Source organism: Microcaecilia unicolor, chromosome 3, assembly GCF_901765095.1.
Source record: "Microcaecilia unicolor chromosome 3, aMicUni1.1, whole genome shotgun sequence".
In the NCBI taxonomy this organism is placed as follows: Eukaryota; Metazoa; Chordata; class Amphibia; order Gymnophiona; family Siphonopidae; genus Microcaecilia; species Microcaecilia unicolor.
The window spans coordinates 291951559-291966890 of record NC_044033.1 but is presented as its reverse complement, the minus strand read 5'-3'; the positions used below and the strand labels follow the sequence as shown (position 1 = coordinate 291966890).

The window sequence follows — 15332 nt, the reverse complement described above, 5'->3', positions numbered from 1 at the left end:
CAGCACTGATCAGAAGGGAGCAGCACCTAATATTTGAATGGAACACCGTTGAACCCCTTGGGCTTAACAAGAAGATTTATTATCAATTGAAATCACAGAGTATTTAGGTATAGACCCTGCGATAATTCAACATCCAGACGGGTTTATACATGAACGTTAAGACTCATGGTATGTAATTTTATTGTGCTATAGTGGGGTGATAGTTTTCATTGGATGAATGTTTAGTAAGTTGAAGCTTTGTATTGTAGGTTTAGTCTCCTGAGTACGCCTGTTTGGCAAAACATGCAATCGTGTAGAGACTAAAATTGGGCATAAGTGGCACCAGTTATTAACCTCTGCTCTGGACATTCATGCTTAATTAAGAGAGTGTTAGCTCATGCACTTATTTTGAGCTTGAAAATGGACCACTACATTAGCAACCACAAAGCTGAAATCGACAAGAAATGTGGACATAAATTGATTAATTCAAACACAGCACGCTGAGTGGCGAATACAAAAAAAGAGCAATGTTTGAATAAGATGGGAATTAACATTAGCTATTAATGTCTTTTTAGAGTACTGACGGAATTGAAAAATGAACTTGCGAAAATAGTTAGCAATATGTAATTTATCTTTAAAAGCAAGCAAGCTACCAGAAAATTGGAGGGTGGCCAATGCAACGCCGATTTTTCAAAAAGGGTTCCAGAGGAGATCTGGGAAATTATAGAGAATATTCAAAAGCAAGGATTAATGAGATAAAGCCAACGTGGATTTAGTGACGGGAAATCTTGCCTCACCAATCTATTACGTTTCTTTGAAGGAGTGAACAAACATGTGGATAAAGGTGAGCCGGTTGATATTGTGTATCCGGATTTTCAAAAGGTGTTTGACAAAGTACCTCATGAAAGACTCCAGAGGAAATTGGAGAGTCATGGGATAGGAGATAGTGTCCTATTCTGGATTAAAAACAGAGAGTAGGGTTAAATGGTCAGTATTCTCAATGGAGAAGGGTAGATAGTGGGGTTCCCCAGGGGTCTGTGCTTTTTAACATATTTATAAATGATCTAGAGATGGGAGTAATAGTGAGGTAATTAAATTTGCTAATGACACACAGTTATTCAAAGTTGTTAAATCGAAAGAGGATTGTGAAAAATGACAAGAGGACCATGCAAGACTGGGAGACCGGGCATCCAAATGGCAGATGACGTTTAATGAGAGCAAGTGCAAAGTGATGCATGTGGGAAAGAGGAACCCAAACTATAGCTATGTAATGCAAGGTTCCACATTAGAAGTCACCGACCAGGAAAGGATCTAGGTATCATCGCTGATACATTGAAACCCTCTGCTCAGTGTGCAGCGGTGGTTAAGAAAGCAAATAGAATGTTAGGTATTATTAGGAAAGGAATGGAAAACAAAAATGAGGACGTTATAATGCCTTTGTAATCACTCCACGGTGCAATTCCACCTCGAATATTGCATTCAATTCTGGTTACCGCATCTTAAAAAAAATATAAAGTGGAATTAGAAAAGGTACAGAGAAGGGCAACGAAAATGATAAAGGGGATGAGACATCCCCATGAGGAAAAGCTAAAAGGCTAGGGCTCTTCAGCTTGAAGAAAAGACGTCTGAGGGGAATATGATAGAGGTCTATAAAATAATGAGTGGAGTGGAATGGGTAGACGTGAATTGCTTGTTTACTCTTTCCAAAAATACTAAAACTGGGGGGGGGGGGGGGGGGGGGGGGGGGGAGGATGCAATGAAGCTACAAAGTAGTAAAATTTAAAATGAATCTGAGAAATGTTTCTTCACTTAATGTGTAATTCAACTCTGGAATTCGTTGCCAGAGAATGTAGTAAAACACAGTTAGCTTAGCGGAGTTTTAAAAAGTTTGGATGGCTTCCTAAAGGAAAAGACCATAGACCATTATTAAAATGGACTTGGGGGTGTTCAAAATGGCCGCTGAGTAGGACAGACGTATTTTTGGAGCTCCTGCGGAAAATTCCCTATTTTGACTTTGGTGGGTTTTCCACCATAACTATACCTTAGAAATGCCGAAGAGAAGGGGGAAAGCTGCTGCCGTAGCCCACCAGCGACTGGGAACCCCAATTCGAAGTGGCCCCATAGACTCTTTTCTGCAGCGGGTTCAGGACGCAAGTACGCCGGTGAGCGGCTCGCTGGTGTCTCCTGCTGTAGTTGAAGGCGTGAGGGATCCTTAGAGCTGGAAGTATCACTGAGCTCCGACGCTCGAACACCTCCTCCTCCTCCAGCGCCACGTAGACTCATACCCTTCAATATTGGCGTCACTGAATCTAACCCCGGAAAGGGAACTAGAGGAAGGGAGACAGAGGGCAAATGGAGAATGTGAAGGAGCGGTGCCGGACACGTTGGTTGAGACATCAATGGAGGAAGGGATTATTTTCAGTGGGGTTGGAATTTCCTCACAGCAAACGGAGGTAGGAGCCTTTTCACTTGCAATATTTCAAACTAAACCCCCCAAAGTGACACTTGATTGTCTTTGGAACTTAATAGCAGACTTGGGCAAAGCTCTATTACCACAGATACAAAAACTTAAACAAGACGTAGATTGTGAGGAAGATAAATTTAAATGGTTAAACACACAGGTTGAAAAACAAGCCAAAGAAATACATCAAATACAAGAAGTCCAAAATGTTATGTTAAAAGACTTAGTTAATCTAAGAAGTAAAGCAGAGAATATGGAAAATTTTACTAGAAATAATTTACGTTTGTAAATTTTCCCTATGTGATTAATATGGCTCCTAAAGAGATGCTAAAATTATACCTTACAGAGATTCATCAAATTAATGAGGAGAATATACCTCCTTTCACACAAGCATTTTATCTTCCTTCTGAGAATCTGCAACAGCAACAACATTTAGAAAATCAACACCTGGATGTTTCGGCTTTATTAGAAATCTCGGATACAGATCAAGTTGTGCCAGCCACTTTGGTGGCTACAGTGGTTTTATCACCAGATAAACCTTGGATACTGAGATTATCTACTATAATAAATCTCACCCTCAATGTTCTGAGGATACTGACGTCAGTGAAGCCAAGCCCTGACTTCCTTCAAAAAGGTTCGAAGGTTCGTGGTGGTGAAGCCACCAAAATCGCTCCGGGCCCTGCCCTCGAGGGCGGAGCTATGGCAGAACAACGAAGGGGTTGGCAGGGAGGGAGGCGGGGGGTGGGTGGGGGTGGGAAATCGCTCCGGGCCCCGCCCTCACCTCAAACGTCATGATGTTGGGGGCGGAGTAATGGCAGAACGAAGGGGTTGGCCATGGAGGGGGGGGGGGGGTGTTGGCGACGAAAACCTTGCTAGCGCCCGTTTCATTTGCTCAGAAACAGGCCTCTTTTACTAGTTCTATAAAAACCGCGATAAATCTTCAAGGGTTTAAAAATTAACATTTTTCCAGATGTATCAAGGGAAACACAGCTGCGCCGGAGAAAGTTTCTTCAGAAGAAGCAAGAAGTGATCAATCTGGGAGCTACTTTTTTCCTAAAATTTCCCTGCAAATGTTTAGTCACCTACCAGTCCGAAAAATGTATCGTTTTTGATCCATCCCAACTAGAATTGTTTATAACATCTAGAAAGACTGCTGGAACAGTTGTTCCAACTAGTGATAGTGTTTGATAATGTAATGTTGCGACCTATATACACCCGTCTACTCAGTTTAATTGTGTTAAATTGCTTGCTATTTCTTCAACAAGTTTGTAGATTTTGAACTCCCTAAGGTGGACTTATATTGGAGTGAAGAAACTTATGAATGTAATACTTTTTTCTTGTAATAATGTTTCTTTCTTTATCCAATTTTTCCTAACACGAGTTTGTATACTTGTAATTTGAAAATCGAATAAATAAAAAATAAAAAAAAATAAAATGGACGGGGAAAATTCACTGCTTATTTCTAGGATAAGCAACATAAAATATATTGTACTTTTTTGGGATCTTGAAGGTACTTGTGACCTGGATTGGCAACTGTTTGAAACAGGATGCTGGGCTTGATGGACTTTCGGTCTGTTCCAGTATGGCAATACTTATGTACTTATCATTGTACTAGGTTTATAACTCTGTTGTATTGTAAGGAATGCATATTTATTGCGGATATCCTGAAAATCTGACTGGCTAGGTGTATCCCAAGGACTGGGTTGAGAACCCCTACTCTAAATAATGCAAGGAAGAAATGATCTGAAAAGGAGAAATTAGATCTTACCTGCTAATTTGCTTTCCTTTAGTCCTTCCAGACCGGCACAGTAGGGTTATGCACTTCAACCAGCAGATGGAGACAGAGAACTACAAACTCTTCAGAATACTTTTAACTGTACTGTGCAGTCCCATGAAAGTCAGTAATTGAATAACAAAGCAGAGCCACCTCCCCGGCCTGCGACACCTTCTCAGTACTGGAGCTACAAAAAGTAGCCCCCTGCGCTGCTGCCCTTTACTCATACTGTGTTGCCTGTCATATTTTTCTGATAATTTTTTTTTAATTGTTGTTATTCTTTGACCATATCCTGAAGCCTACTCATTGCAGGCACCAAAACTGCAACACGTGAACCAGTACACCGCATTAGCTGACTCAACAGACCACCGAATAAAAACAAATACCAGAGACACTGAATGAAGGGAAGGCCCCGAGCCAGTCTGGAGGGACTAAAGGAAAGCAAATTAGCAGGTTAAGATCTAATTTCTCCTTCCATAGTGTCCCTCCAGACTGGCACAACAGGGAAGTGCCAAAGTAGTGACCATTAAGTGTGTGTGTGTGGGGGGGGGGGGGGGGGGGAATCCCTGCAGCTCCATCTCCAACACCCCTAGCTCCAAAAACCACCTCCTGATGTACTTGCTGTGTGTAAAGGAATGCAAGGAGGGCCATAATGCTGCTTTATAAATCTCCTTCGGAAGAATCAATGAGCGCTCCACTTGCCCCCGAATGGAGTGCACCTTAAGCTGCACGAGAATTGGCTGCCCTTTAAGCACATAAGCAGAGGCCACCGCCTCCTTAATCCATCTGCCAATAGTACATTTAGAAGCTGCTTCTCCCCAGTGATGACCTCCAATCAAAACAACTTGTCTGACCACCGAAATTCTTGCGTCCTCTGTAAATAGACACAAAACGCCCTCTTGTTATCCAAGTGATGTGAACGCCACTGTTCCAGCATGCCCTTAAGATTCCCCCAAAACCGGCAAAACCACTGATTGATTAATATGGAATACCGAATACTGAGGCCACCTTGGCCACAAAACCACTTTCTCCTTAGAGGACATAAAAAAAGGCTCCCTACACGACAGCACCTGAAACTCCGAAATCCTCCTTGTGGATGAAATAGCCTCCAGGAACACTGTCTTCAAGGAGAGGGCCTTCAGCGAACACATCACCAATGGCTCAAAAAGCACAGATAACAACTCCAGAACTAGGTTGAGATTTCATGAAGGGATCGAAGGATGAACCGGAGGAAAACGACGACATATCTCCAGGAAAAAATGAACCATGTCCGGATGGATCAAGGCTGCCACCTAAACCTTCAATGATGCCAAGATCAGGCCCTTCTCCAGCCCGTCCTGCAGGAAGTCCAGTAACTCCGGAACCAAAGAGTGAAAAGGAGAAATCAGACGCTCCGAAAACCACCGCTCGAAGAAACACTAGACACATACATATGCTAGGGACATTGATTTCTTTCTGGAATGCAGGAGTGTCACTATGACCCTGCCAGAGGGCCTCGTTTCTCCGAGAGCACCTGCTCAAGAGCCAAGACATAAGACAGAATGGAGCTAGGTCGGACATGAACACCGGACCCTACTGCAACAGATCTGCCACCCCCCGGAAACCAAAGTGGATGATCTACTGCCAGTCTTCCCAGATCACTGTACCACGGCCTGGGCGGCCAATCCAGAGCCACCAATGCCTCTCGACCCAAGTGACGTTCGATTTTCTGAACAAATCTGCCAATCAGAGGCCATGGGGGAAAGACAAAGGAGACTGAAGGGAAGCCAGCCCTGCAGTGCAAGACAAATTGCTCATCTCCAGACAACTGATCGACCACTGAGCTGCCTCCTGCAACCCTAAGCCACCTTGTTCAGGCAATGAGCTCCCCAGCTGAAAAAACTGGTGTCCGATGTCAACACCAACCAGTCCGTCAAATCTGGCTTCTGGACAGATTTTGCATCTGCAACCACCACTGCAGACTGTGCCTTGCAGTGCACCCAGCACGAGATGAACCTCCAACAACTGGTGCTGGGGAGACCACCTGGACAACAAAGTAACATAGTAGATGACGGCAGAAAAAGACCTGCACGGTCCATCCAGTCTGCCCAAGAAATGTGCCACTTTTTTGTGTATACCTTACCTTGATTTGTACCTGTCTTTTTCAGGGCACAGTCCCTACAAGTCTGCCCAGCACTATCCCCGCCTCCCACCCACCAGCCCCGCCTCCCACTACCGGCTCTGTTATCCAATCTCGGCTAAGCTCCTCAGGATCCATACAATAGCAAGTAAACCCTAGCTCAGTGCAAATCTTAAGCCTTCAGAAAGGCCTACTGGCAATGTCAGTCCCATGCAGGATTCCTGGTTTGATTCCTGTTTCTAGTTCTTGAGCCAACTGAGGATCTGGAGGCTATACAGGAAGCACTGACTTTTCTGAAAGCAGAAAAGAATAGATTTAGCCACTTTACAATGGTAACGCCTAGTGTCACGTGTCAGATTTTGGTTCACATGTACTTTGGTTCCACAGAGAGTCACAATCTTTTGTAGCAGATGACAAGTGTGTTTAAGTGTGCAAAATCTCTGGATAGTTTGTGATGGAAAGCTCATGGCACTGCTTGAGACTCGCACTGACCAAACTGGAAGTTCATGAAGAGACTTAAGAGAAAATTACCCCCCCCCCCCCCCCCCAAAAAAGGCAAGTTTTTTTTTTATGAACACTTTTGGAATTGATATCCCAACTGAAATTCTTATCTTTGCCACAAAACAAATGCATTTTCAATTTGACATGTCTATGTTAAACACTGATGTTTGTTACAAGTGAACTACCTGAATATGTAACATCACCTTCGTCCTTCCTTTCCTTACAGCGTATTTGTGGTATTTCCTGGATTTAAAGTCCGAAGGCTATAACCCTTAAGTAGATGTACAAAGCATCCTGATGAGGCCTCATATGAGCCCGTGCCCACTGAACCACCTCTAAAGACGCTGCCATGGACCCTAGCACCTCCAAGTAATCCTTGGCCCAGGGACAACGAAGGCCCAGCATAAGGTGCACCTGGGACTGGAGCTTCAAGATTCGAGCCTCAGGAAGAAACACTCTGCCTACCCGAGTACTGAAGCACACTCCCCAAAACTCTAAGGATCGAGACAGCACCAGGTGACTCTTCGCCGAGTTTACCACCCAGTCCAACAACTAACATCTGAACCACCTTCGTCATGACCGTGAGATTCTCCTGAAAGGTTTTCGCCTCAATCAACCAATTATTCAGGTATGGATGAACTAAGATGCCATCCTGTTGTAGAGCCACTGCTAAGACCATCAATATCTTGGAGAACATTTGCGGAGCAGTAGCCAGCCCTAAAGGGAGTACACAGAACTGATAATAGTTACCTAAAACTGTAACGTGGAGGAACCTTTGATGACTTTGTCAAATAGGAATGTGCAGATAAGCCTCCGTCAGATCGAGAGATGTCAGAAACTCCCTGGATCTCACTGCCAAAATGACTGAGTCTCTGTCCGTAATCGCGGCATCTGGAGTGCCCAGTTCACTCCTTTCAAATTCAGAATAGGCCCTTCTTGGGCACCACAAATTAGATGGAATATAGACTCATGCCTCTCTCCTTGAGCGGCACTGAAAGAACCACCCAAATGCGGATCTATCTGTCCAGAGTCTCCCTGACCACTGCAGTCTTCCATGCAGCTCGGCAGGAAAAAAGATTCAGCAGGGGACGGAAGAACTCCAGGGCGTAACCATCCCGAACAAACTCGAGGACCCACTGATCCACAGTAATCTGGGCCTACCTACAGTAGAAGTCTCTCAATTTTGCCCCTACAGGAACTGGAGGTTGGACTCCTACACCTTCATTGAGAGCTATGTCTAGGCTGATGCTTACTGAATCCCGAATTTCAATCCCCCACGAAAGGACAGTATTCGCTGAAAATATCTACCATGTGCCTAGTCACTACACCGAGAGCCATAAACTTGTCCGAAACACGAAAATGATCATACAGGGCGTCACAAAGAAGAGAAGAGCCCATCTCGAGTTTGGCCACTTCCTGGTCTACCTGAGCCCAATCATCGGAGAAGCGGTCAAGAACCCTCTCAGACCAGCGGAAACAGGCCCTAGCTAACAGGCCACCACAAATAGCTGCCTGCACTGCAAGGGTAGCCACATCAAAAAGACTGCTTCAAGAGAGAGACTCTATCCAATAATCCAGCAGAGCTCACAAAACCGTACCACTGTCCACCAGCACAGTATTCTTCTTAGTGACCACTGACATTACAGCATCCACCACCGAAGGCAGGAGCGATTGCCTATCAAGATCTGGGATAAGATTAAGCTGCAACCATGGAATGTGCCTCCTTGAACGGGGCTGAATTCCACCGGGCCTAGATAATGTCCCTGATATCCTGGTGCTTAGGCAAAAACTGGGAGGACTTCCTTCAGCAACGGTTCCATCGCACGAGCAGCCTCCTTAGCGTCCTCCTCAAACTGAAACACCGAAGAAACCTGGTTAATCAACTCCTGCAGTTCATCCCTATGAAAGATGCAGACTACTGAGGAATCCTCCCCAAGGAGGCATCTCTGCCAACCAAGAGTCCCCTTCTACCTGCTTTCCAACCGCATCCGGATATTCATCTGACCATCTGGGGACCTCTACATCCACAGAAGAAGCCTCCTCCAACATGTCCTCCTCCTTCCAAACCCTTATAGGATGCTTGAGAGAAGAAGGAGACCATCCACTTAGTTCCCTAGGGTTGAAGAAGCTGGCAACTTGGACTTACGAATGCAAACGGCCTTGTACATAGCAAGAACAAATTCTGGGGGGAAAAAATCAACAGAAAGCCCCTGTACAGCTTCTGGCCACTGCCTGGCCCACATCGGGAACCATCAAATTCAGGTGCGGGAGCTGTTCGCAGCATGACCGAGAGGACAAGATGGCGGTGGCTCCCGCCAATACCAGGGATGCCGCAACACCAGTATCCCTGACCTCAGAAGAGTCTCTGTGGACCCCCTGCTTAGTCTGACTTCGGGATGCCATCACCCCCAAAGAACTCCCCCTACGCACACAATATCTGCAGCTGCCACTCTCGAGGACTCCCTGGTGCAAACGAACTGCTTACTTTTTCTGCCTGTCAGTACTTATCATGACCCAACAACCATCGTGGATCCCAGGACCCAAAAACCAAGACACCGCTGCCACTCATAAGAATCTCTCCCCCTCCCCCGGATGGAGGTCCAGCCCACAAGCACACTGCGAAGGGAAGGCAACTAAACAGCTTTCAGAACTTGAAATGAGCACTAACTTCCTGCTCTGTGTGTGGGGGGGGGGGGGGGGTTTTTTTTGCAAGCTCTAGCAGTAGACCCCACTGCTCTCAAAGCTGGCTGTCTGCACAGCTGAAATAAATATTGACTAAAGATTCCCAAAGGGGATTTGGGGGAGGGAAAAGGGACCCAGCCACCTGGGTGTAGAATCCCCGGGGCAAAAAGAGGACCCCACAGACCAGACCTGAGCCCCAGTCCAGCCTACAGATGGGCATCAGAAGAGCTGAGAGGAAACCCACACAATTTTTTTTTTCCAAACGAAAGCATCCAAAAATAAAGGGCTCTCAAATCTCAGACCAGGATTGCACACGTTAAGCACAACCACCAACTGCTAGAGACTGAGAACTACTGACTCTCAGGGGACTGCACAGTACAGTTTTAGGTGTTCTGAAGAGTTTGTGGTTCTCAGTCGACATCTGCTGGTCGGAGTGCATAACCCCACTGTGCTGGTCTGGAGGGACACTCTGGAACCACAGTTAATCAGTGGCAGGCTTGGCTACTTTCAATCCACAAGACATCATCAAAGATTTTGAAAAATGTACCAAATTCCCTCAATAGTTACAGCAATTTGGAAAGAGCTTCTGATAAATGTATGGTATAAGTCAGCACACTGTTCACATACAATCAGAACATGTCTTGTATTCAAATTAAACCTCTTGCTGTATTGCCTCTTATCTCATTGTAATTAATAAGGGCATAAAGGACAGTCTTGGCACATACAACATAAGCAAAACAGCACAGCCAGCCAACCACTGACTAGAACTCATGTCTCAGGGGTTAGGTAGAGAGCATTGGCCCATAAAATAACATTATCCCTGAATCCAACTGGGAACTATGCAGAAAAGGTTAAAGTCATTCTACTTTGTCAATGGCTTTTTACACATCAAGAGATAAACTCAATAAGTTTGGAGTTCTTAGTTGAATGAACAATGTTAGCTACTCTTTATTTATCACTTGCTCTCAACCTTTTAATTCATTTTTTTTATACAAAGCCCGTTTGGTCTAAATGTACAATTTGTGCAATATGCTGTTCTAGACACTAGCTAAAAATTTTAGTAAAAATTTCTAGACTAATTAACACAAAAAGGGAGGGGTTTTTTGTCCATTGTGGTAACAACCAAGAAGTGCAAGGGAGGGTCAAAATTTCCCTACCAAAAGTTTGTCAAAGACCTTTAGCAAAATTGTGCCAAGCCTCCCATACTTTATTACATCAGCCCCTTCTATGTCTGTGTGTAAAAACTTAGCAAATCAGGTCCTAAAGTTGTAGGAGGTTCACACACAAGACACAGATAATATTTTGATCATGAAGTCCTTTTTTTTTTTTTTTTGCAGAGAAAGGCTTATAAAAGCAGCATTTCTTTCTAAACAAATCTCAAGGATGCAACTAAACATATAGTAACTGTAACAGTTAGTCCAGATGTTTTATACAGCACAAAGCTCTGCTCATGCCCAATTCTCTAATCCCACATGTTAAAAACATGACATCCCGAGAGCTGCGTGCCTTCTGACATGTTACCTTGTGGAGAGGGAGGTGGGGTCCACGTGCCAGACTAGGATGCAGCTCTGACAGGCCACTGTAAGCACAGATGCACATAATGGTTTCCACACCATAGATGACACATTTTTCTGTAGCCGATGCTTCAGGTAGGAATTATTGTGCTTGGTGGGGGGGAGGGAAGAGGGTGAAAATAAAAATGTTGATGTCTTTTTATGAACTATTAGCACTCATTATATGGCTAAACTAAATCAGAAGCAGACAGTACTTATTACATCTAGGCACGCATTTATATAACCTTTCAATCTTTAACTCTACCAATCTCTCTCAATTTCTGATTGCAGTGTCCACTGCTAATCCGTTACCGAAAGCCTTAAACACCTAGCTCTGCGCCAATGCAGCTCAGCCCCAGAATACATCACACTCTACTACTCCAGAACTGAGATCCCTTCCTCCCCATCTCACACACAGTTCTGTTAGGGCACCTTAGTCCTACCCTAAAGCAGCCCCTACTTTTTCACTAGCGAGACCCACACATACAGCTTTGCCAGTGCACCTCAATTCTGCCCAGCAGCACTCCAATATTTAGATACGTCCCCCCCTCCAACAGTTTGGATGATGTACCTGAGTCATCTTTATGTTGACTATTTAAAGGGTTAAAGCAAACTGCACATGCCTTGCCTACCTGTTAACATTATATACTCGAATGGAGTCATCAAGTAGTGCTACTGCAAATTTGCTTGTATGAGGATGCCAAGCAAAAGCTCGCAGGGAACAGCCTGTCCTGCAAAATAAAAGCACTTCCACTATATTTTTTAAATTTGCATTTTGAAATATACAAATCCAAAGAATCGTAACTGAAAGACAACAGATGTTACTGTTACTACTATTACTACTAATCATTTCTATAGCGCTACTAGATGTACGCAGTGCTGTACACATTATATACAGGCACCTTTCTCTGTCCCTAGGGGGCTCACAACCTAAGTTTTTTGTACCTGGGGAACCCCCCCTCAAAAAAAAAGAAACTGAAAACTTTGGAACAAAATTGAACAACATTTATAGTCCACTAACTGGGGGAGGGGGAAGGGACAACAGTCATAACTATGTGGAAATGGAAACTTCAAGAAATAGCTAAACAATTAAAAAGGAGTAACCCTAAATCAACTACTAATCTCTTATGAGCCAGATTGACAAGAAGGTGAGACATAGTTTAAGGAAGACACCTTTTCCTTCCAGAAACAATCTTTAAAAGGTTCAAAGAAAATATAATGAATATTTTGATAAGAAATAATATATTTACATGGAAATCAATTGAAAAGATGCTCCTAAAGAAACAGTAGGTTGTCTCAGTTCAAGCAACTTTTTCCTATTTCTATTGTATATAATACAAATCACTTTATGCTCCATAGAAACCAAACTGTAGCTGACTTCAACAAAATTTTTTTTATCTTACCTGATAATTTTCTTTCCTTTAGTCGCAGCAGATGAATCCAGAGACAGGTGGGTTGTGACCATCTACCAGCAGGTGGAGATAGAGAGAACTGATTTGAACTCTGTCGTATTGGACAGTGTGCTCTTGGAATCCTTAGTATTTATCATAATAAAGCACAGGAAACAAAAAGTGAATACCATATCTCCTTCCACACAGATCCCTCCAATAGTCATGTAAACAGAACCCTGAAAATCACAACAACAGAGAAAACCAACAAAGCTGCAGCTTGCAGACACCCGACTCCACCCAGAAACTTTGGCTTGGGGTGGGACTCTGGATTCATCTGCTGCGACTAAAGGAAAGAAAATTTATCAGGTAAGAAAATGTTTCATTCCTTAGCATTAGCAGCAGATGGGATGTATCAAAGCAGTACAGGGTGGGAAGTCAAAACTCTTGCCACTAGCACGGAAGCCCCAAACACCGCCTCCAGCCACATCTACTCAATAATGCTTGACAAAGGTATGCACTGATGCCCAAGTTGCCGCCCTACAGATCTCATCCAGAGCCAACAGGCAAGACTCCGCCCATGAAACTGCAAACACCCGAGTGGAATGCGTGCGAAGTCCTGCTGGAGGTGTGCGACCCACCAAGACATAAGCTGACGAGATAGCGGCTTTAACCCAACAAGAAATTGTCGCTTTAGAAATCACTTCACCTTTGCGCGGCCCAGAAAAAAGGATAGATAATCTGAACAAAGGAAATCATTCGTAGTATACAAATAATGAAGCAGAAAGCGAATGATACATACCTGTAGCAGGTGTTCTCCGAGGACAGCAGGCTGATTGTTCTCACGACTGGGTTGACGTCCACGGCAGCCCCCACCAACCGGAAGAAAACTTCGCGGGCGGTCCCGCACGCAGGGCATGCCCACCACGCATGCGCGGCCGCATTCCCGCCCGTGCGCGACCGTTCCCGCTCAGTTGAATGACAAGCAAAAACCTGAATAAAATGCAACTCCAAAGGGGAGGAGGGAGGGTAGGTGAGAACAATCAGCCTGCTGTCCTCGGAGAACACCTGCTACAGGTATGTATCATTCGCTTTCTCCGAGGACAAGCAGGCTGCTTGTTCTCACGACTGGGGTATCCCTAGCTCTCAGGCTCACTCAAAACAAGAACCCAGGTCAATGGAACCTCGCAACAGCGAGGGTATAACAGAAATTGACCTACGAAGAACAATTAACTGAGAGTGCAGACTGACCAGAATAAATTCGGGTCCTGGAGGGTGGAGTTGGATTTACACCCCAAACAGATTCTGCAGCACCGACTGCCCGAACCGACTGTCGCGTCGGGTATCCTGCTGGAGGCAGTAATGTGATGTGAATGTGTGGACAGATGACCACGTCGCAGCCTTGCAAATCTCTTCAATAGTGGCTGACTTCAAGTGGGCCACCGATGCTGCCATGGCTCGGACACTATGAGCCGTGACATGACCCTCAAGAGTCAGCCCAGCTTGGGCATAAGTGAAGGAAATGCAATCTGCTAGCCAATTGGAGATGGTGCGTTTCCCAACAGCGACCCCTTTCCTATTGGGGTTGAAAGAAACAAACAATTGGGCGGACTGTCTGTGGGGCTGTGTCCGCTCCAAGTAGAAGGCCAATGCTCTTTTGCAGTCCAATGTGTGCAACTGACGTTCAGCAGGGCGGGTATGCGGCCTGGGAAAGAATGTTGGCAAGACAATTGACTGGTTAAGATGGAACTCCGACACCACCTTTGGCATGAACTTAGGGTGAGTACGGAGCACTACTCTGTTATGATGAAATTTGGTATAAGGAGCATGAGCTACCAGGGCTTGCAGCTCACTGACTCTACGAACTGAAGTAACTGCCAGCAAGAAAATGACCTTCCAGGTCAAGTACTTCAGATGGCAGGTATTCAGTGGCTCAAAAGAAGGTTTCATCAGCTGGGTGAGGACGACGTTGAGATCCCATGACACTGCAGGAGGCTTGACAGGGGGCTTTGACAAAAGCAAGCCTCTCATGAATCGAACGACTAAAGGCTCTCCAGAGATGGCTTTACCCTCTACACGAAGATGGTAAGCACCAATCGCACTAAGGTGATTCCTTACTGAGTTGGTCTTGAGACCAGACTCTGATAAGTGCAGAAGGTATTCAAGCAGGTTCTGTGCAGGACAAGAACGAGGTTCTAGGGCCCTGCTCTCACACCAAACGACAAACCTCCTCCACTTGAAAAAGTAACTCTTTTTAGTGGAATCCTTCCTAGAGGCAAGCAAGACACGGGAGACACCCTCAGACAGACCCAACGAAGTGAAGTCTACGCCTTCAACATCCAGGCCGTGAGAGCCAGAGACTGAAGGTTGGGGTGCAGAAGCGCTCCGCCGTTCTGTGAGATGAGGATCGGAAAACACTCCAATCTCCACGGTTCTTCGGAGGACAACTCCAGAAGTAGAGGGAACCAGATCTGACGGGGCCAAAAGGGCGCTATCAGAATCATGGTGCCGCGGTCTTGCTTGAGCTTCAGCAAGGTCTTCCCCACCAAAGGTATGGGAGGATAAGCATACAGGAGGCTGGTCCCCCAATGGAGGAGAAAGGCATCTGAAGCTAGCCTGCCGTGTGCCTGTAGTCCGGAACAGAACAGAGGCAGCTTGTGGTTGGTCTGAGAGGCGAAAAGGTCCACCGAGGGGGTGCCCCACTCTCGGAAGATCTTGCGTACCACTCTGGAATGGAGCGACCACTCGTGCGGTTGCATGACTCTGCTCAGTCTGTCGGCCAGACTGTTGTTTACGCCTGCCAGGTATGTGGCTTGGAGAAGCATGCCGAACTGGCAGGCCCAACGCCACATCCCGACGGCTTCCTGACACAGGG

General features: G+C 45.4%; 1 protein-coding gene across 1 annotated transcript in view; it reads right to left on the bottom strand.

Annotated features, from left to right (window-relative positions):
• AAAS (aladin WD repeat nucleoporin) overlaps positions 1-15332 on the bottom strand; it is a 249575-nt gene that overhangs the window by 147749 nt on the left and 86494 nt on the right. Inside the window, 3 exon segments of the mRNA XM_030198169.1 lie at positions 11038-11167; positions 11170-11180; positions 11702-11800. Of these exon segments, the coding sequence (XP_030054029.1) occupies positions 11038-11167; positions 11170-11180; positions 11702-11800 (240 nt within the window).